General features: G+C 55.4%; 1 protein-coding gene across 2 annotated transcripts in view; it reads left to right on the top strand.

Moving 5' to 3' along the window:
- The window catches only part of LOC125926975 (protoheme IX farnesyltransferase, mitochondrial), a 137,793-nt gene extending 127,589 nt beyond the window's left edge, over window positions 1-10,204 (top strand). For both annotated transcript variants that reach the window (XM_049636922.1, XM_049636924.1), the window contains exon 7: window positions 9,518-10,204. In XM_049636922.1, the coding sequence (XP_049492879.1) occupies window positions 9,518-9,924 (407 nt within the window). In that variant the 3' untranslated portion in view covers window positions 9,925-10,204. The remainder of the gene's footprint in view (window positions 1-9,517) is intronic.
- The last annotated feature ends 12,684 nt before the right edge of the window (window positions 10,205-22,888 follow it).

Genomic DNA, 22,888 nt, shown 5'->3' with positions numbered 1-22,888 from the left:
AGCGCATTGCCGAGCCCGCCCGTCCTCCTCCCAAGCCTGCGTGCCCTTCCGTCCCCCCACCCCTGCGCCTCTCTGGTGGGGGTCTCTACTGTCCCAAGCCTGGCCTCCACCCTTCCCTAGTCACATTTCACCCTGCAGGTATTTAGTGAAGCCTCAAGCCGGTCATCCTCCTTGTGACATGTTGTGACACCTGCCAGCCTGCCGGGGGGTGTGGATGCCAGGGCCGTGTTTGCAGGGAGGCAGAGTCCACTGGACGGATTCCGTTCCTTGGTCTTTTCCCCGGCTCCTCCGGCAGGACCTCAAAGACCCAGCACGAACATCGGGGTCCCTCAGTCCCCCTGACCACGTGAACCTCCCTAGAGGCCCCTTCCTGGGCCCCAGAAGGAGGCAGGCAGGCCCCGGAAGGGGGAGGGGTGGTGGGAATTTCTACGGCCTCAGGACCTGTCTAGTTGAGAAGAAAGATAAAATAAGGAGCTGTTGCACAAAACACGATTCGCATCCCAGACGGCTCGTGGACTGAGGACATGTCAGTGTTCCAAAGTCCTTTCCCCCCTTCCCAGCGTCTACATCTTTTTGTGGTTCCTGTAGTGGCTACGGGGCCAATTAAGACCTCCAGAGGTCCTGAGCGCCCAAGAGATCAACCTGCCGTCCCTCCTCCAGCCAAGACCGAAAACCTGAAATAAACCTGAGGACATCACATGGGATTCTGGTCTTCCCCCCCCCCCCCCCCAACCGCTTTCTTGTTGTTGTTGTTGTTGTTGTTGTTGTTGTTTTTATCAGAGAAAACGGAATTTTTCTCGTTGTTTCGGATGCCCCGGTGGTGTTGTGGGTGCAAAGCGTGTGGGTCTGGCCTGCCCCTTGGCTAACCCAGCACCTGGCGAGGCGTAGCGGGACGCGGGGTGACGGGGGAGTTGGACAGATCAGTGTGTGGAAATGGGGAACGCTAAGGCAGTGTTAGTTCTTGATATTTGCTGTTTCATGGCTGAGACATTTCCGGCTGGAAACTGCTAGCTTCGAAAGCCCTGTTGATCTCAGCAAAGGTCGGCATCGTAATGGGGTTTTTACCTGCGACCGTGTCCCCTCTGAGATTTGGGGTTACGCCTTGTCTCCCTACCTATTACTTTGCCTTTTCTTATTCATGTATTTATTTATTTATTTATTTATTTATTTATTTTACCTTAACTGCTATTAAAACGCATTAAAAATGCTTACCGCAAAAACTCCGGAAGGCCAAAGGAGAGGGCCGCTTTGTGGCCCCGGGTGTGGCAGGAAGGTAGTGAGAGAAGTGACCTGCTGGGGGACCCCAGCGAAGGGGTGCGCTTGGGGGGGGGGGCGGAGATGGCGCTGCAGATAAGTGCCCTCAGCAGACAGCCCCCTCCCAGCGGGCCTGGAGCCACACGCATTAAGCCCCTCCACTGTGTTTACCTCCAGGGACGACTTAGTTTATCTTCCAGGCCTCTAAAGTACCTTCCCCTCCTTCTTGCCAAAGCCACCTCTCCCTCCCCGTCTCCGCCATTTCTTAGAAAGGCTCAGATTCTGTTTTCCCAAATGTGACTAAATCCCGGGTCTTGGGGAGGGTCTTGGGACTTTGGGACTTCGGTGGACCAGGCCAGGGTGACCTGCTCTGCTCCGAGTAGAGTTGATGTGTAAATTGCCTTTGGTTTGTAATTCAGATGTTGTTGTGTGGTAAACATTAATTATGTCAGCCAACATTCAGTTACAAATGAGGACTCAGCCGAGAGGCTCTTATCAGGAGGTGACATTTGGCAGATGGATGGTTTTAGTAACAAAAAAAAAAGAGATTGCGGGTTTTTTTTTTTTTTAGCCTCAGCTGGTAAACTACAAAATGTTAAATACTGTTTCACTTTATGTACCTCCTTTATTTCAGGATGAGAAAATAGACTAGGAAAGGGGGGAATTTATTCCCTCACTCATTCAACAAATATTTATTGAGGGCGTATTAAGTACCTGGCACTGCCGAACCCAAACACTTCAAGAGATGTCCTGGAACGTCCTGGTCTGAAATCAAACTTGAAAATGAGTGTCTGTGTTCATCTGGTGTGAGGTTTTTCCATAACTAGTCTCAGAGGTCGCATTAACAAATGATTTTTTTTTAAGTTTATTTTTTTAAGTTTATTTCTATTTATTTTGAGAGAAAGAGAGGGAGAGGGGAGGGGAGGGGCAGAGAGAAAGACAGGGAAAGAGAATTCCACGCAGGCTCCACACTATCAGTGCAGAGCCAGATGCTGGGCTTAAACTCACGAAGTGGGAGATCATGACCCGAGTTGAAGTCAGGAGTCAGATGCTCAACTGACTGAGCCACTCAGGTGCCCCAAGACAAATGATATTTTTAATTTTTTTATTGTTTATTTATTTTTGAGAGGGGGAGAGAGAGAGAGAGAGACAGAGCGTGAGTGAGAGAGGGGTAGAGAGAGAGGGAGACACAGAATCCGAAGCAGGCTCCAGGCTCCGCGCTGTCAGCACAGAGCCCGACTTGGGGCTCGAACTCGTGAACTGCGAGATCGTGACCTGAGCTGAAGTCGGACGCTTAACCGACTGAGCCCCCCAGGCACCCCGACAAACGATATTTTTAAAGACAGGGTGAACAAGGAACGTCTTCATGGGAATATTAGCAAACCAAACAATATCAGAGCCCTATTCTCTTCAAAGATAGAAAACGCAAAAGGCTGAGAAAGAACGTACTAGAAATATGTTGCTAGACCCAAGATGGACGGTCTAATTGGAGGCCAGCCAATTGGTACAGCCAGGGAAGTCGAGTCTCAAGATCAGTTGTGCTGGGTTGACCAGTTGATCACGGTCACAGCTATTCAGGGGCAGGGCCAGTGCCTTCCTGAGGGAGATGAACAAAATGGCTTTGGAAGGGCAGCCTCTGGTTGACACGGTGCCCGGTGGGTGCACAGTGGCTTACACTGTGGAAGCCAACCTGTTTCACAGGCCCCTTTGTGTCAGCCCTCAAAAGAAAGGCTTCGGAATCTGTGCCCATGAAGCTTTGGGTTTGGCTCTCCTCCCCCTAGCTCGCCCCCAGTTTACATCACCACGTAACCCTGAAAGCACAAACACAACCAGTCGTGGAACAGACTGCCCGCCAAGGGCCAAGGTGAGAGGGAGCCTGTTGTACCGAGGAAGGAAGACCTCCCAAACCCAGCACAGGGGGTTCACGGGAGCTGTTTCTTTGTCCTTTTCGAGGCCCTGGCTGGGCGGTGAATGACAGTGAATGGGTGTGGGTGGAGGTGGGAAGGGGATGAATGTGGGCCCACCGGGCAGCCCAGAAAGCAAGCTGAAACCATCGAACTCCATCCCAAAAGGAATTTTGTTTCCGAAGAGCACTCAGGGACTCAGAGCTCCAACTTGAAGATTTTTGTCTCCCACCTCTTGGGAAACCATTCGGCCGCGATCGCCTTGGCTTTGTTTGCCAACAAGATGATGGACGTGTGCCGTGGACAAGGCTGTTTCTCGAGCCCAAGCAGAGGGGGACAATGAGTGAGGTCCCCCTCAGTTGGTATGCAGGTGTTTTGAGAGGGTTTTAAAATGCATGTGCAGCAAAACCTTGGGTCGCGAGTAGCTTGTTCTGCAAGCACTCTACAGGACGAGCAAACATTTCCAGTAAGTTTTAACTTGATCAAAGAGTGATGCCTTGCAACGTGAGTGGTTCATGACGCCGAATGTCGCGTGATCACAAACAGAGCCAGTGGTTTTGAAATTCGCTTTGATACACGAGTGTTTTGGATTACAAGCATGTTTCCGGAACGAATTAGGCTTGCAAACCAAGGTTTTACTGTATTTGCAAAGGGTCACTAGGAAGACATTAGTTAGCCTTGCCCCACCTGCTATTAATATATTAATATGCCCCCCCAGTCAGAGCAGGGTGCCACGAGATAAGGCTTCTCTCCGGCCCTTTGCACACGTACACGGCCTGCCCGATGTATGTGCTGTTCTCCCATTTTCTGTATATGGAGGAAAATAAGTAATGTCCTGGACACCTGGACATTCTGTCGAGTTGCCTTTGAGCTGGGATTGTGGTGTCGTGACCCCAGGAAGTTGCTGCCCTCCAGAGAACCATCCCCACAGATACACCACCAACATCCTAGATTTTCAGTATTTTATGCATTCATAGACCAACAAATACTTGCTTCAAAGCCTCTACAGAGTGGGGCAGGAAACTGAGAAAACACATCTGAAAGAAGCAGAAAAGGCGTGGCTTGTGTGAGTGGATCGGAACTCAGAGACCATCCTCTGATCCCAGTTTGCAACTCACTTCTTCCAGGAAGCCTTCCCTGATCTCTCCGAGGCTGACATGGGCCTTCGTCCTGTGCGTCGCCCACAAGCACTCCACCTAAGGTGACCTCCAGAGGCAGCACTCCCCCTTTGTGCCGTCCCCCTCCGAGGCCAGACTCCGGGAGAGGGGCCTGGAGAACGGACCACGCCCGTCCCGCAGCGGGCCCGCTGCAAATTTCCGGTGTCCCAGAAGATAGGCCCAGTACAAACAGATGGCTCTGGGGGTGGGTGGCACTGAGGTGAGGCCTTTGAGTCAGTAAACGGAGTGCTCCCGTGTTTACCCCACAAGGAAGGTGGGCTCCACCACAGCCCCAGAACTAATCCAAGCCTTCCTGCTCCAGGGTCACCTTATCTTGATGAAGAGAGCAATTTGTTTTACATCTTTCCTACGAGGAGAGGCAGTTGCACACAGCCCATCGAGTAGAAGCGTGTGGGGGTGGTGGTTTTCTGATTATGATCCATTAAGGCTAAGCTGTGATTTCTAAAGCTCTTTCATTTGTGACATGAGCCAAACCCACACCCAATTTCCTCTCGCACAGAAAAGCAGCATGCTACTCTCTTATGAAAATGATTTTTTTAATTATGTTATTTTAAGCAGAAGCATAACCGAAAATGCATATTGAGCAAAACAGAATACTCCAGTGGGCACACAAAAAAAGAGAGGGCTTTTGAGAGAGGCAGGAGCCCACACCGGGGCCCTGACCATCTTAACCCTTTCCAGTCTGGTTTCCTGGCTGAGGCAGCTCCTCAGCAGAACAGCTAGGATTTCCCCGATTCCCCCGCCCCGTTCTCCGTTCTCCGTTCTCCGTCACCGTCACCGTCACCGCTGCTTTCCCTTCTCAGCGTCTCAGCCTTATCCGCTTCCCCCTGGGCCCCGGCTGTCCTCGCTGCGGCCTGTAATCTGCTCAGACCCTTTGGGGGTGAGCCCCGTCCCGGGCTGAGCCGGGGTGGGCTACTCCACGTACGTGATGGCCAGGACCTCACAGGGTCCCCAAGTCCCTGAGGAGCCACCAGCACCCCCTCTTTACTGGTCCCTTTATGATCTGCCTTTCCATCACCACACAGAGGAGCCATCCAGCCTTCCCTTCTGTCCTTTCCAGTTCCCCAGGGATACTCCCGGTCAAGGCCAATATCGTCTGTCTCTAATGGAAGCAGACTTTTTTTTAAGGTCCCGGGACCCCCTAAGAAACCAGCAAATGCCCTTTTTCCTTCCAGCAAACCCGCTGCCTGTTCTGCAGTGTCAGCCTTTACATTGGCACCCCGCAGCCACCCCCTGGCAGTCCTTGTATGTCCCCTGTAGGGGCAGCAGCTGTCTAACAGAAGGTGCTGCTTGGGGCACCTGGGTGACCCGGTCGGTTAAGCGTCCGACTCCCGGTGTTGGCTCCGGTTCGCGATCTCACAGTTGGTGGGTTCGAGCCCCCGCGTCCGGCTCTGCGCTGGCCGCTCAGAGCCTGCTTGGGATTCTCTGTCTCCCTCCCTCTCTGCCCCTCCACCCCCCAAAATAAATAAATTAAAACTTTACATAAATAAATAAAAGGAGGTGCCAGTCATGCTGAAGACCCCTGGGTGGGGCACGTTCACGAATCTTTTCATCTGCAAGAGGTTGTCGTGAGCGTAAGAGAGAGAGAGAGAGAGAATTCCTCCCCCCAGTGCCTGGCGTGTGACAGCCCCGGAGCATTTAACTGGAATGGCTTGGAGGCACCTCAGACTTCAGATGGCCGGGAGTCGAGCGCTTCACGCATCCACCATGAGCGCACTTTCCGGGGTGTGTCCCAGCGTCCCCACCTGGGCACAAGGATCGGTGTCTGCCACCCACATCCCCCCCATGACACCTGACCCGGTCTGCAGGTGCCCGCGTGGCCCAGCCCCGTGCTTCAGCTCCTTGCCTCTGGCCGCGGCCTCCACACCGTGCCAGAAACCTACCCAAAGCGACCCTTGGCAGGACCCGATGCGGTGCACCTTCCACTTAGTTGGGCCTTGCCGCGGATGTCGCCTCTGGGAAGGCCGTCCCTGAGCCGTCGGTGTCCAGTTGCCCCCAGCGTGACCCCCCTGTTCTGACTGTGAATAGCGCCCATCACTGTCACACGGGTTTATGTCTGGCCCTCCCTCCGGACTTGGAGCAGGGCTTGGCCTTGCATCTGGAATGGCGCCTGGCCTGCGGTGGACGCCCGCCATCTGGTCACCAAGTGAGTGGATTCCACGCGTAGTGGCCGCTTCCATTGTTAGCGTGAAAATGGGAGCGTGTTTACCTGAACTGCCATACATGCATCATGTTATTTGTAGAGAAGTTTAAAGGGGATTTGAGGGATTTGGCAGCTGAAATGGGGACGCTCCCATCAAGTCTCCGTTGCTTCCTTATATTTGAAGGTCGGAGGGGAACTGACTGACTGACGGAGCCCACGAGGAACTGTGACAGGGTCCGAGAGCAGGTCCCCTTGCCCTGCGGTCTGCACCCGCACCAGCTTTCCTCGAGATGCTGCAACCGTCCGATAACGCTCAATGCAGAAATGGGCGAGTTTCTGCCCAGAACAATAGGAGTAAAAAAAAAAATCACCACTCTGTCTTTTAGGGGACGGGAAAGCCCGCCGCCTTTGTCCCTCTGCAGCCCACGCTGTTGAGGAATACAGATAAGAGATTAAAAGAAGGGCTCATTCCTTCTGATCCTCTTTGGCATGTGCACACCAGGGGCCCTTCAGGACCTTAGAGCCCCAGCCTGGGTTTCTGAATGATTCTGAATTATTTAAACCGCCTTCTCTCCTGCTGGGTTGTGTTTCAGCGGTAGTATCCACCCTCACCTTCTCTGAAATTCCCACAGACGGGGGGCAGGTGGAGGGCGCTCAGTAGATCCTCATTACCTGAAATAGGACTGTGGTGACAAGGGAACAAGGCACAGAGGGTGGTCTGCCCCGTGGGCTCACAGATCGGTGCTGAAACACACCGGTCCCGGGTGGCTTTTAGGAAAGCCTTTCTTTGTACACGTGGGCTCCCACTGATGCCTCTGAGGACCCTCCACTGCAGCGGCATCCAGCGCTTTCTGTATTCTGCTCCCGAGAGGCGACGGAAAAGGCAAATGGCCGTTCCCTTAAGGAATTTTGCATTCAAGCGGGAAGCAGAAACGATGAATGACAGCACGCCGGGGTTGAGCCAGTGGTAGATGCAGGTGTGAGTAGCGCCCAGAGACGTATCCTAGCTCAGGCCCCTCTTCACGACTGCCTGGTTGCCATCTGGGTGTCCCAGAGGCGTGTCAGGGTGAACACATCCCAGGTCACGCTCCTGCACTGTTCTCTGAGCCTTCCCCGTTTTTCACCTCATAGAATGGCTGGCGTCTCCGTGGGCCCCTAAACCGAGGGGGTGCCCTCTCCTTCCCCTCCTTATTTACTCTACACTCACTCCCTGCCACTTGGCCTCCTAAAACCCTCTCAAGTCCCTCTTTCCTCCCACTGTTACCACCTTGACTGCAACACCCGTCCCCTCTCATTTCCTCAGCCCCTGATGGAACCTTCCGTGCCTGCTCTGGGCCCCGCCAGCGTGTTCTCTCTCAAATTGGCCAAGTGACACTGATGCCCTTTCCTCACGCCCCCCGCACACGCACAGGTGCTCACACACACACACACTCACACACACACACACACACGCGCGCGCGCACACGCTGAAACGTGTTCCCCTGTCTCCATGGCTTTCTGTTGCTTTGGGGATCAAGCCAGTGCTTGGAAGGCACACCCCGCTGAGTTGGGGGTGGCGCGTCCTGCCTGTCCCTCCAGCCACACTAGCTTCCCTTTTCTGATTTTGATATGTTTTTTCAATTATCGTACAGTCCAACTGACCTCTTTTCCTTTCGATAGACAGCTCCGTGAATCCTAACGCGTGTTCTCGTCTCCTTGTAATACCTCGTCTACACCGTGCGCCTTCCGGCCCCTTCGTGACCACTTCTTCCTCCGCCAGCCCTCACGGGACTAGGTCACCTGTCCCGCAGAACTCAGCCCAGACACCCCCTCCTCTGAGAGGCCTTCTCTGCCTGCCTCCGCTGGGTCTCGTTCCGTGTCCTCGTCGCACGGACTTCCGCACCGCAGTGGGGTGGCGACGCAGACTCAGTAGTGTGGCTCTTGATGAATGCCTCGATGGCGAGCCGCCTTTCGGAGGGGTGGATTTGTGCTCCCCAGCGCCCGGCACGGTGCTCGCCACTTAGTAGGCGCTCAGTTAGCACTTTCTGCGGGAGTAAGTGAACAGTGAGTCGCCTGCGCGGGGGTGGGCTGCCTGACTCGTGGGGGCCGCCTTCACAGCACACGGGCTCGTTCTGCTTCCTCCTGTCACCTCCTTTTGTAGAACCTAACATCATCTGATCTGTGATGGTTCGCTAAGGGGCATGAACCCTACCTAACATCCTATGTCAGGATTAAATGAGGTAAACTGTGTGAAAGGCTCCGTCACCCCATAGGTGCCCGGTGAGCAGCGGCCTTCATCCCACCGCTGTGGGGGAGGGGAGGCCCTGTTCCAGACAAAGGGGCTAAACGGTGCTCGTGATACTAATACGTCCTCGTTGAAAAGCTGCCGAGCCACACACAGGCTCCCGTTCTGCTTAGGGGACCGTGTTCCTTTATGTCACTCCATCTATTTGACACATGCTGTCTTCGTACCTCCTGCCTGTCACATGGCGCCGGCCCGTGGAATGTGCCAGACACTGCCCTGGGAGCCCTGGCTGTGCTCAGTGACGCAGCCAGGACAGGGACAAAAGCCAGGATGCTCAGCGCGGGGGCTGGGGCTACGTTCAGCTCCGTCACTGCGAGCAGGGAGCCGCCAGGCACCCTGGGGAGGGGCCTCGTCGAGGAGACCGCCTCCGCCTCCCCCAAGCCCCCTGCGCAGAGGTCCCACCGGTGTAGGGGGCCTCTGGTTGTCGCGATGCTGGGACGCACGGTGGGCGCTGGGTGGACAGGAGCCACAGATGCCCAGTGCCCCGCGGTGGGGGTGCGGGGCAGGGGTTGGGGGGGGGGGATCTTGGAGAGTGTGAAGTTACCCCCTCCCCCGGGCTTGTCCCCCGATGCCAGGCCTGGACAAGGTGGAGGCGAGAACAGGGACGGGCAGAGACTCTGAGATCCGGGTGACATCCGGAGGGGCCACCTAGGGGCCAGAAGGGCTTTGCGGGCGAGAGGCAGCGATCGATGCCTTTGTAAGCCTCTGATGACAGCGTGTCTTGCTTCCCCTTTTCCCCTCAACCCGCACACAGGAGCGTTTCTCCTGGGAGGGATCCTCTACTCCTGGCAGTTCCCCCACTTCAACGCCCTGAGCTGGGGCCTCCGTGAAGACTACTCCCGCGGCGGCTACTGCATGATGTCGGTCACCCACCCGGCCCTGTGCCGGCGCGTCGCCCTGCGCCACTGCCTGGCCTTGATCGGACTGTCCGCCGCCGCCCCCGTCCTGGACGTCACCACGTGGACCTTCCCCGCCATCTCCCTCCCCATCAACCTGTATATTTCCTACCTCGGCTTCCGGTTCTACGTCGACGCGGACCGGAAGAGCTCCCGGAAGCTGTTCTTCTGCAGCCTCTGGCACCTGCCCCTGTTTCTGCTGCTCATGCTCACCTGCAAGCGGCCGCCAGGGGCGACCTGTGCCGGGGGGGAGCCTCGGGGTTGACCCCACATGGGCGCGTGGGGAAACAAAAACAAAAAAACGTACAGGGAGACGCACTTTTTTTTTTTTTTTTTTTTTTGTCCTTTGCGGTGAGACCAGAATATTTTGTCAATTCTAGAAGCGGAGAAGGGAAATTGCCCGGTTTAGCAGGAGATTGTAAAATGATTTGATGCTCCGTGATCACGCGACGTTTTTTTTAATGGTAGCATCCAAGATGCGCCCCAAATGAGAAATGGGTTGGCTCAGGTGATTAATAATACAGAGAGAGTATTTTTCTCTTTAAGAGTCTTTGTAGATTTCTTCCTCTAAGCCCCGACGGCCCCCTCCCCGTTGATTTTCTTCTTTGCGGGGAGGTACAGGTCCACGTCTTTTCTAGCCACACACACACACGCACACACACACACACATACACATACACTCCCTGCTCGCCAGTTGGAATGCTCCCTGGTGACCAGACGCGTTGATCAGGAGTACTCGGTCTGGAGTTTCTGTGTCCTCAGGTCCCCGGAGGGCCACGTCGGAGGAAGTGCGCCCTGCCGGCCCTCCCCGTGAAAGAGCCAGGGCCCCCGGTCCAGCTTTCTCACATATATTCTCAACCGCATACTCCCCCAAACAATAATAGAACCCGAAGGGTGTGCTGCCTGCCCATCGCGAAGGGAGAATTCCAAACGGTTGCCTAGGGGACCCCAGACGGGACTGCCAGCCCCTGGTCCACCCCCGTTACGTATCAGCATTTCAAAAACTCCAAGGAATCAAAGGCATCTTTATATAGTTCACTTGAAAATACAGGAGGTGTCTGAAGCGTTTTCTTTCTGGAAGGGTGGCGCTAGACTTCATACCAGCCATCCGGCGGGCTCTGACCCCTTCGTGTCCCCCATCAGCCGCCGGTTTGCTGTGCGGCTTCTCAAGGCCGATGGAGAAGGGAAAACAAACAAACAAACAAGCAAACAAAAACGTGAGCAGGCCTAGCCAGCCACAGAGCTCACGTTCGTGTCCCTTCAGTGGAAAACACCATTCTCTCCCGGGATCTTCTGAACTCAGAAATCAGCGTCCGTACATCCGGTGGCCAGAAGCTCGGGTCCGACTCTGGGCGGGGATGCGTCCGTCCTGGGAGTTGTGCGAGCTAACCTGTAGCCAGGCACGTGTGGTCCCTTCCATCCGTCCGTCCTTTACATATGGTCCTTGTCCACTGTCGAACCCCACTTGCCTGAAGGTCTCGATGCTTAACGGGGTGTTTTCCTTGCTCAGTCTGTGGGGGCACTGCTGGGATTCATTGTGGGGAGTATTTAAGGCAACATTTAAATGGTCACTGCAGCCTGCCCGTTCTCAAAGTTGTCTAAAGCGACTGCCGAGAACACGTGACCCCCGTTTCTACTTCTGTGCCGTATTACCTCCTGGCTGTATCCGGGTCCTTTACTGCGGGGAACGTGGCATAGGAATGTCTGCAAAAAATGTCTACACCCTGTTGCAGCCCTCGGGTTTGTAAAATGCCTCCATTCTCTCCTGCTGCAATAAACCAGTAGGTGAGAACAGCAGTGGGCGTGATGTCGTGTATTTGATCGCCTTGTACCGAGTTGACACGGGGCCTGGCAGAATTGCTAACTAACACTCGACTCGCTTTTATGAGCGAGCAGGGGTTGGAGGGCGATCGGTATTTCTGTCCCAAGGTGGTGGAAGGAAGCGCGTTGGATTTTTTTATACCTGTACACCCGAAACAATAATGAGTATGATTATTAGTAATAAAAGAAGAAGGGCCGTGACCCGCCCGCCCCTCCCCTACCTTCAGCTTGGAAACACCCAGCCTCTCCCTTCTTCCTACGAAACCAGCACCGCAGACATCATCCTCCAGGGCTCCCAGACCTGTCGTTCTCCTCGGAAAAGGTCAGTGGCCGGTGCACCATCTATCTGTGCGGTAAATGAAGTCACAGCTAGTCAACACTCAGACCCAGTCTTCTCTCCAATGATCTTACATGTGAGAACTTCCCTTCACGTCCCCCACCGCCCTGAAGGCACCCTGTTCTCAGGTGACCCCACCAGCTCCCCAAAGCCCGGTGCCGTATGTCCCCGTGTGGAACGTGGATTTCAAGCTCCCGTGACCACCCCCTTTCCCCAGGCCAGGATGTCACTCGCTCACCTGGACTCCTGGGGCACCTCGTTTCTTCACACCTGCTACAGCCTCTGACCTTGACCACCTTTCCTAAGGAATGCTCATCAGCATTCCCCAGGTGCGTGAAGCATGTTCTTTAATGGGGTATCTTCGGGAAGTCATGTCCACGCTGCAGCGCTCTTGGGGCATCACCAGGCACATGTGCGTAGCATGGCCTTATGGGACTCAAAGTTAAGTAAAAATTAAAAACCTGCGTTTGCTTCCGCTGGCGATCCCCTAACGTACTAAGCAGGCACAGGGCCTTTCTCGGAACGCCTCCCGCCCGGTGCGTGGAGTTAGTGGCCTCCTGGAGCGACAGCCCGGGACATGCTATCTGGACTAATCAGTTTTCACTCATGGTCCTTCAGGCCACTCGGTTGTAAGTGCAGCGGGGAGGCCCGGGGGCCGCACGTGCAGGAGGAGGGGCTTGAGCTACCAAACGGGGTTTCACAGGGAGGCCACTTATTCTAGAACACAGCTTACGAGTGAAAAGGGAAATGGACACATCCGGCCCCTGAATTCGCTTTTTTTTTTTTAATTTTTTTTTTTAATGTTTTATTTATTTTTGAGACCGGGAGAGACAGAGTATGAACAGGGGAGGGTCAGAGAGAGGGAGACACAGAATCTGAAACAGGCTCCAGGCTCTGAGCTGTCAGCACAGAGCCCGACGCGGAGCTCGAACTCACGGACTGCGAGATCACGACCTGAGCCGAAGTCGGCTGCGTAACCAACTGAGCCACCCAGGCGCCCCTGAATTCACTTTTTTGAAAGCACAATTCTTAGCATAATATTACTTCTGACTCTGGGCAGGCTGGACCCACTTCCTTTTATTTCAGGAAAGCCACTGTATCAGTTACAAGGGTAAAACCACATGTCCCCGAAGGCTGTTAGGGGAATTGGCTTTGCTTGCTCCCAGGATCAGCTTTTCTTTTCAGACATGAAGCGGGCTCCGTCTGGCCCAGTAAGCTTGCTGACCCTGGTGTGACAGGAGGCTCACTCCTCTGTTTCTGCTGGAGCCAGGGTCTCTGACACCCGCCTCTCCCCGCCTCCCCGACACGCTCCGGGCGACAGGACACTTGTCACTGACTGCCGGAAATGCCCACTTGACCCTTCCGGTGACGTGCTCCGGTTCCCACGAGAACACCTCGTTTGACTTGAATGAAGACCGGAGTCTAGAAGAGGCCTTGTTGGTTCTCTCTTGGGAATCAGAGGCCAGCCAGTGATTACCCCCAAAGCTCTGCGTCTGTCGGCGGGCACACTTCCTCCTTCTGGTAGGATCAGTGGTATTAACCAACCAGGCGTCGAAGGCAGGTGGAAATTAAACAGGTCCAGCAATGGCCGTGGACGCTTGGCAGGCCGCTCTTGGTTTTTCCCCAGACGCTGTCAAACCACAGGTAAGTTGATACCTGCCAAGCTGCCCAGAGTAGAGGCAGAAGCCTCTTCTTCGTTGGAAACTCAAATACAATAGACCTCATGCTGGGCACAATACAGTGTTCCAGTGTCTTTGGGCCACAGTTTGCCAACCAAACAGAAGATGCAAAGAGATGTTTCTGGATCAAAGAGCCTCTGGCCCTCACTTCCCGATCCGGGTCCTGTTCCGCAGTCCCTGGGCCCACCGCGCCCATCGCGGATCATCGGAGACGCCGCCTGACCTCCACGAGCTTGCGCTGTGACCGGCCCAGCCTGGGTCACCACCCCCTGAGCTCCGTCACGGAGGCCACCGGCCGGAAGACATCCGCTGGCTCTGGCCACCGATCACCTCCTCTGCTGCCACCAGCTTGCAGCTTCTACGTGGTTTGGACTTTGCCTTCTCTAACGTCAAACCACCGCCCCAGCCGCCACCATTGCTGCTGTGCCCGTCTCCCATCGGGCCCATCAGTATGCAACCTGCCTGTTGTATTTACCCGTTTATGGTAAATACATAAATACATTATGTTGCCTGCTTCCCCAACAGCCCCGTTAGACCACAGCCCCAGTAAGGCAGGACTGTCTCTTACCGCTGTAGCCACTAGCCCCTAAAACCCAGGGTGACAGGGCAGACACTCCATCAGTGACAGAAGGAATGACTGAGTGGCTTTAGGAGAGTGGCTGGAGGTGGAGGGTCCAGGAGCTGGAGACTCCTGGACCCGCACTTGAGTTGGGGGGGGGGTGCGGGGGATAGACCAGCACATGCCCCGTGTGACAGAATCTGGGGCAGGTGCGGCATTCTGTTTCGTGAAGAAAATCAGCCTAGTTGAGCCAGGAGGAGTTCCTGTCATTTCTTCTTGATTTCGCTCAGTCTTTCTTCTCCAAATTGTGGTGAATTTTTACCATTTCCTTTATCTTCAGGGCTCTCTTGGCTCAACCACTGAGCAGCAAAGCATCCTTAGGCAAGCTGACTTCTTGGACACTGTTTCTCTCTCCCGCCCCTCCCTCCCTCTCTCTCTCTCTCTTTTTTTTTTTTTGGCTTTTTCAGATACATCAGCAGAGAATCTAGCGTCTAGCTCCACCTCCTTTCCCGAAAGTCACTGTTTTGACTCATCCCCGGCAACCGTGAGCTCAGCTAACACCCTCTGGCGTGCGACCGCCAGCGTGCATCCCGGGGTCAGCTGAAATGAACAGACCCCCACCCGCTTCATAAACTGGGGGACCCTCCTGGGAAGTGCAAGCTGAGAGAACAAGGGCCCCGAGCACAGAGAAGATCGAGAAGGCAGGTCACCCAGATCGTGTGGGGAAAAGTGGGGCACCGGCATCTTGGCAAAAGCCAGTCTGTCCTCAGCGGACAGCAGCCCGCGGTCACTGTGGCCTGGGGCACCTGCCAACCCTGCTCTTAGCAGACAGCTCCTGTCACCAAAGCAGAGCCCAGCACGGAGGTGGGAGCTGGCAGGAGGAGGACGGGTAAACCCACCCCGCCCCCAAACACCTCAAGACAGCAAGGCAATGAGGACAAACAGTCCGAGAGGCATCGGGCAAGACGAGAGGCATCCGGCAAGAGAAACACACGAACACAAACCCAAAGAAAGCATCAGCATCAAGGGAGGGAGAGGCAGCCCACCCTCCGACGGGATGGTTAACTCGACAGCCACGGAGTCTCCTCTCCGCCGAGCAAATAACTATCAAAGGGCGCTGCGTGCCAGGCCTTCTGCGGGACGAAGCGATGAGCCAAGATCGTCCGTGACCCCTCCCCGAGTTCACTCTGGAGGTTGGCAGGGCGGGAGGACTGCGGTGGCAGGGCGGGGGGGGCACGGGGCCACTCCAGCCTGTGACTCCGAGTCCTTGGATGGTCTCCAGGCCCCACCACCTTGCCGGGGGATCGTCTCTGCTCAGGCCCTTCGGGGCCTTCTCCACACCGACTTCTCTGCGACCCTGGTTCTTGCGTCCCTTAGTTGGACTCTTTGATCCTGTCTTCGAGGCTCTGTACCCATCACAGGGCGGTCTGGCCGTACCCCTCACTGTCTCCTAAGGACATCCGAGCCAGACTGAGCCTACGACTCTCCACACCCCGCTCACACCCCCTTTTCTTTATGGGACACACTGGCACCAAGGCACCCTCCCAGCTGGGTTTCTGTGCCCAGGAAACAATGCAGTGTCGGCCATCGTCGTCAGGCTGACCGTGGCAGGGGAGGAGAGGCCAGGAGCGAAGGCATTCCTCGGACACACCAGGGTGAGCAAGGCCCCGCGTGCAGGAAAATTGCCTGGCCAGGTTTGTGTCGAAAAATTCGGGCCATGGCGTGGAAGGTAGATTGGGACACCTGGGGAGACCAGCTGAGGATAACGCGTCTGAATCCGGGCAGAGGAGGGGGAGGGGCGGAGGGGAACCCGCAGGCCTGGCTGGGTGATTGGCAGAAAGGAGATCGGGGACATCCCAGGGTCCCGGCTTGGGAGCCTAGGTGATGCCGTTCACCGAGGGGGGAGTCCCTCTTCCGTGGTTCCCTTCTCGTCCTCTGCCTGTGTTCCCTGATGGCCTTGACTGCCGGTCCATCTCCTGTGGAGGACCCAGGCTGCCCCCACCCGTCCCCGAGCCTCTGCCTGGCATCTCCCCGCTGCCTGGCACTCGAGAGGAAGCTTCTTGGCCAGGTGCTAGAAGAAGCAGCTTGCTCAAGACCATGTGCCTTGGCGTGTCCCCTCCCTCCGGTGCCTCTGCCCCAAAGCTTCTAGAACAGGAGCTCCTCCCTCCCCTCCCCCCCCCACCCTCCTAAGGCTCTCTAATCTAAATAACCCACCAGCCAGTTTGTTTTTTCAGACCCCCCCAGCCTGCCATTTGACACTTGTTCATCTCTAAACTATAGATGATCTACCCAGAGCTAGAAAAAAATCACGGCTACTCTCTTGGCAGAGCGTGCCCTCATCAGATAACCGTTAACCAGCCTTTGTATCAGTGTGGGCTCCTAATTGCAAGTGGCCAGAAACCCAGCTAAAAGAGGCCTAATTAAGAGTAGAGATGTCTTGGTTCGTGTAGTTGAAAAGTCCAGAAGCAGGCTGGCTTCAGGCACGGCTCCATCCAGGAGGCACTTTGTTCTATTTGCTGTCAACACCACTCTGGGCAAGCTCTCTCCCCTTAAGAGGTGGGAACCTCTTGCACAAATGATTCATTCTTTTAGTCACTGATATTTATTGACTACTTACCTTGTGCCCAGGTGCTGGGGGTGCAGCAGTGAACAAAACAGTCAAACATCGCTGCCCTCATGCCTAAGACCTCTCTAGAAAATGAAAAAACAAAAGCAACAAAAAAACCCAGTAACTGTGGTTACCTCTGGAGTGGGGAACTGGTGGCTGGGAGTCAGCTTCTCATTCAAACCTAGTAAGAAAGAAAGCATGCTGGGGCGCCTGGGTGGCTCAGTCGGTTAAGCGTCTGACTTCGGCTCAGGTCATGATCTCACGGTCCGTGAGTTCGAGCCCTGCGTCGGGCTCTGTGCTGACAGCTCAGAGCCTGGAGCCTGCTTCGGATTCTGTATCTCCCTCTCTCTCTGCTGCTCCCCTGTTCATGCTCTGGCTCTCTCTCTCTCTCAAAAACAAATAAACATTTTTTTAAAAATGGAAGGAAGGAAGGAAGGAGACCCCAATTCACCTGATTGAGGGTTTTTGCACATTCTTGACCCACTCAGCCTGGTTCAAGTCAATCAGAGCCCGTGTACGGGAGGCAGTGATCCCCTCCCACGATGAAGGTTTGGGAAATGTGGTGGGAAGGGGGTTGAGGAACAGGAAACACCTTTGAGTTTGGTCCTCAGGGAGACTTTGGGGTCAGGGCACGGAGGAAGTGGACCTGTGGCTGGAGCCCCACGAAAGAACCCCCAGGCCTTGTGGAGGGGTCCCCAGCGTAGGCAGGGCCCGGCTGCTGTGCAGACCCACAGACCCTCCCACCCATAACCAAGGTGACAAGCTGAAGATTTTGCCCTTGGCATGCTTGTCCTGGCCCTCTGACGCCTGTGGCCCGGGAGCCATCGTAAAGAAAGAGCATGCTTATATGCAGGTGCAGATTAAGGTCAATTTTATCACAAGGCCATTAGCAGGATGAAACCCCCGGGCCTTTCCCTACCTGCTCTTTGCACCACATCGGCCACGTCCCCTGAGATTTCCCAAGCCAGCCCCCTACTCAGGGAAGGTAGGGCCACCCTCCCTCCGAGCCCCGGTCAGGCCCTGAAAAGAGCACCTGAATCAGTACCTTTCACCTTTCGCAACCTTGATCTCTAAATAAGATGTGGCTCGAAAGACACTTGGCTATCCTAGGAATCCTTTAGGGAAAACGCTTCCTGATCCAAGAGCCAGAAATGAGCCAGCTGGGCCATTTTTCACAACCCCCCCCCCCCCCCCACCCGAGTCTGGGTATCTGCAGGTAGCAGAGGACGAGGCATTTCTGTCCCCGGGCCACCGGCCTGCTGGGCACCTGCTACCCGCCCCCCCCCCCCACAATCCCGGCCCTCAGGAAGAAGGAAAACATCTGTGTAAGTAGCACCCCAGCTTCCCGGGCAGTGGCCCTGTCCCTCAGAATTGTCCCTGCTCCCTCAGCTAGAAAGGGACACTTGGCATTCTCTGTGAGGTATTTTAATGCTAATTTGTTTAGTCAAGAAGAGGAGCCCAAACAGATGTGGGCCATTTGGCGGGGGGGGGGGGGATCATGTGTTAGCAAGGGCGAAAGCCTGGGGTTGGCAGGATATTAAATATTACCTTGGCCATTCACAAACACTTCATATTTCAAGAAAGGAAGGGAGGCAAAGACTGTGTCCTATAAATCAGCCTTTCAAAGAGGCAGAAGGAGGCAAACGTTTGATAAATCTATGTCATTGTACCGGGAGATCAAAGGCCCCAACACATGTATTCGTGCAACTGGCTATCACACGCCAGGCCAGACAGCCTGGGAAGGAAAGAATTAGCCGAACTCTAATCTGCGATTAGCTGCTGTGTCTCAGGAGAGGTCGGGGGGGTGGGGGGGCAGGCGGGTATGGGGGGGCGGTGGCTGGGTTCTCAGGGCCGGCTGCACCAGTGGCCGGAGAGGTGCAGGGCCAGCGACATCCACACCCTTGGTCGTGACCATGGTGCCGTCTGGTCCCTACACCTGCTCCAAGATGGAGGCCAGGCTGTGGGCACAGTGGGACATCGGGGTGACCAGCCCGGGCAGCGGGGCTCCCAAGCCAGCCCAGGGGTCTCATGCTGCCTCCTGCCACCGTGTCCCCTGAAAGGCCCAGGTGGCCCCATCTGATAGCTCTTGTTCCAGTGGCCAAAGTGTCCTCTGTCAGTTAGGAAGCGTGGACGTGCGTGGACATGCTCACCGGGCGGCCTCTGATCAAGGGCCTCCGTGCTTCTGGAACACAAGAGCCCGTTCTGCTTCAACAGGATGCTTCGCATCGGCTGAGAATGGAAAGAGTCAAGTGGTGCATTGAGGTGCAAAGCTGCGGGGGACGCGCTTCAAATCCAGGCAGACCCCGAACGACCAGCGGGTGCTGGGGCGGCCCGGCCGCCTGGCTTCAAACGAAGGACTGGTGCTCCGGCCGCACCTGGTTGACATCCAGCCAGCGGTCACCTGCGACCACACCTTGGCCTGCATCCTGCTGCTCCTGCCCTTGCCCTTGATGGAGCTCACCCGAGCCCCGGTGAGAGCTGGCTTTCTGCCTGCCCACGCCTGCATCCCGCCGGCTGAAGGTGGCCGGACGGGGACGCCCGTCACGCAGGGTGACCTCAGTGCAGCTCACGGTCAAGGGATTCAGCCCGGCCTGGATGCGCCTGGGTCCCCTCACCGCCTCTGAGCTGCACACGTTCTCCTCTGTCCCCCAGCCGCACCCCTGTTCTCTCCGCTGATGACCCCCCAGAGAAGCGGAGCGATCCAAAGAGACTTTCCACTGACGTCTGACTCATCACCCACCTCTCAGCATCTGCTCCCGGGAGTCCGTTGGCAGGCGGGCTTCCAGGAGGAGCCGTTCCCCCTAAAACCAGACCCTCCCCGCTCGCGCATTTAACCTGATCTCCCCTCATCTGCTCCCAGAAATGCTGCCCTCGCCTTCCTGCAACCCGGATTCCTTATTCGCTGCGGGATCTTTTCCACAAATGCACAAACGTGCCGTTGTCTCCCATTTAAAAGGAAAACAACACAAAACCGAAAACCCCCCACTCCCGATTTCACTCCCTCGGCTGGCGGCCCTCCCATCTCTTTGCTCCCCTCTGCAGCAAAATTCGAGAGAGTGGTCCCGTCCGTGGCTGCTTTCAATTACCTCCCTCCCGCGACCTCTTACGCCGTCCAGGCTTCCGCCCCCACCGCTCTGTTGTGCCCGCCCGTGTCGAGGTCGCCCGTGACCTCCGCGTGGCTGCACACCCAGCGGGCAGTTCTCCATCCTCGACTTGCGTGACCTTTTAGCGGCGTTGGACCCAGCCGTGTGCTTTCTGTTCCTCTTGGCTCCTGGCTTTTCTTCCTCCTTCTCTGGGCGCCCGCTGTCAGCCTGGGCCGCTGCTTCTCCTTCGGTCTCTGACCCTCTTCTCCTTCCTACCACCCCCCCAGCCCCACCCCCTTGTGATCCCAGGCAGTTCCCACGGCTGTAAACACCTGCTGTTCACTGGTGACCTTCTGAAGGTCTCTCTCCAGCTTAGACCCTTCCAGCTAATTCCGGACGTGTCTATCCAGCTGCCTGGTGGGCACTTCCATTTAGGTGTCTTAAGAGACACGGCAGCCTCAGCACGCCCCACTGGGCTCCTGATCCTGCCCCCCCCCCCCCCCACCGTCTTTCCGCCCAGAGCGTCCACATCTCGGGTGACAGCAGCTTTGTCCTCCGGCTGCTCAGCCAAGATCTTCACGGCCTCCCCTCTTTCTCTCGTCCCCGTGTCCAATTCCTCTGAAAGTCCTGCTCACTATGGCTTCAGAATGTAGCCAGGGTCCGGCCACCTCTCACTGTCTGCACCGGTCACCGGCGTCTGGGGCAGGAGTGGCTCCCACAGCTGGCTTCCAACCTTGCCCCGCTTCCTGGTCTATTTTATCACCTCCGATGGAGAGATCACTTTACTTTTTTTTTTTCAAGTTTATTTATTTCTTTTGAGAGACTGTGTGTAGGACGGGTGGAGAGGAGGAGACAGCGGGGCTCGATCTCCCAGACCATGAGATCACGACTTGAGCGGCAATCAAGAATCGGACGCTTAACCGAACGAGCCACCCCGGCGCCCCTGGAGAGATTATTTTAAATGAGCTCCGCTTGACCTCCTACCGCGATCCTCCCCAACCCCGCACTCAGGGTCAACGGCCCGCCAGGCCCTACGTGATTAACACCCCAGGACCCTTCAGACCTCACTCCCCAGTACGCTCTCCTTTCCATTTGCACTCAAGCCACATGGCCACCTTCACACTGGCCGGGTTCACTTTGCTAGACGGTTCCTCCACGGGGAACTCTCCTTCTCCAGACAGCCACGGGACTAGCCAGCCACTGGCCCTGCACCTGTCCTACTGTCCCCACAGCACTCAGGGCTTCCGAACGCACTGTGTTATCTGCTTATTAACCGCATTTCGGGTTGTCTGTCTCCCCCACCCACTCCTTTCCTCGCTACACGCCAAGTGCATCCGGGCACCATTTTTGTCTATTTTGGCTCACTTCCGATCCCAAGTTCCTCAGACAACACCAGGCCCATCGCCGATCCCAGTATCGTGTTCTCGAATGGGTAATCCTGAACGCGTAGGTAATTTCTGACCAAAAAAAAATGTTTTTGCAGCATACATTTCTCTTCCATTACCGCCCGCCAAGCTACCACAAACTTGCGGCTTAAAACAACACACATTTACTGTCTCCGGTTTCCGTGGGCCACCGGGGTGCCTGGCACCCCTGTGAGCTCTGTCAGGTTGTGGGCAGAATCCCCCTCCTGTGGTTGTAGGATCGGGGTCCCGTCGATGGCGCGGCTCCCGACGGCTAGAGGCCCCCCACCCTTCCTGACGCCACTGGACTTCCACACAGACCGGCTCACAACGTGGCATCTTTCTCTCCCGAGCCAGCAAGGGAGACCCCTCAAGGGCAAGACATCACGTGACCACGGGAGTGACATCTCGTCACCTGTACCACGTTCTTTTGTACAGAGGCCGGTCACAGATCGCACCCGCTCTTCTAAAGGGAAGAAGATTACAGAGTGCGAACATGGGGACCACGTAACTTTTTCTGTCCCTCCTCCAGCCTTTTTTCTCCAGATACTGCACAAAAAGGACTTTGAGAAGGGTTTCAGTTAGGATGGGCTAGTTTACGCCGCAGAAACAAGTAGCCCCAAAGGCTATTGGCTTATTTTTCTTAATGTGCTTTAAAAAAAAACTTGTTTTGTTGTTCACACCACGTGTGCACTGCAGGTAAGCCAAGCTGGGGGTTCCGCCGCATGTCCCTGACCTCTGACACTCAGACCGCAAGAGGAGCCCTCTTCTTCAGTGTTGCTGATTACTGTAGCAAAGGGAAAGCAAGCCCCAGAAGTCAAGGGCAGTCAAGGGCCCCCGCTCATAAATGTCGCCCATTATTTCTATTCAAAATGCCTCACACGGGGCGCCTGGGTGGCTCAGTCGGTTAAGCAGCCGACTTCGGCTCGGGTCATGATCTCGTGGTCCGTGAGTTCGAGCCCCGCGTCGGGCTCCGTGCTGACAGCTCAGAGCCTGGAGCCTGTTTCAGATTCTGTGTGTCTCTCTCTCTGACCCTCCCCTGTTCATGCTCTGTCTCTCTCTGTCTCAAAAATAAATAAACGTTAAAAAAATTTTTTTTTTTTTTAAAATGCCTCACACAAGAGCCAGCCGGTACAACCTACTGTTTCTAAGAAAAAAACTGAAAGGTTTGGGGAAAGTAGCGTGATGCTCACAGGAAGACCGTTTACCGAGATGTAGCCAACGGGGAGTCTGTCAGTAAAAGAAGTTTAAAGAAGAAAAGTTACCGAAGGACATTTCACGTCGAGCAGATAAGCATTAACAGAGCTCTCGACAGTCTCCACGGATCTAACTTCAAGGTAGGAAGTTCAAAGTTAGTACTAGATTATTTAGTGGTTGGTAATCGTAAACAATGAATAAAGGACAGCTCATTGCCCCTAAATGTGCTTGTGTCTTCTTTAGGGTTATTGATTCTCATTTGTGTTTGCACATTTTTTTAAATTAAGACTTTTTTTAGTGTTTATTTATTTTTGAGAGAGAGACAGAGACGGAGTGTGAATGGGAGGGGCAGAGAGAGAGGGAGACACAGAATCGGAAGCAGGCTCCAGGCTCCTAGCAGTCAGCCCGGAGCCTGACCCGGGATTCAAACCAACGAACTGTGAGATCATGACCTGAGCGGAAGTTGGACACTCAACCAACTGAGCCACCCAGGCGGCCCCTGATATTATTAAATATTCTAGGTACTTACGCCTATCCTTGAG

This window comes from Panthera uncia, chromosome E1, assembly GCF_023721935.1.
Source record: "Panthera uncia isolate 11264 chromosome E1, Puncia_PCG_1.0, whole genome shotgun sequence".
NCBI classification, from domain to species: domain Eukaryota; kingdom Metazoa; phylum Chordata; class Mammalia; order Carnivora; family Felidae; genus Panthera; species Panthera uncia.
The sequence above is the reverse complement of the archived record's forward strand: the minus strand, read 5'-3'. Positions and strand labels throughout refer to the sequence as shown.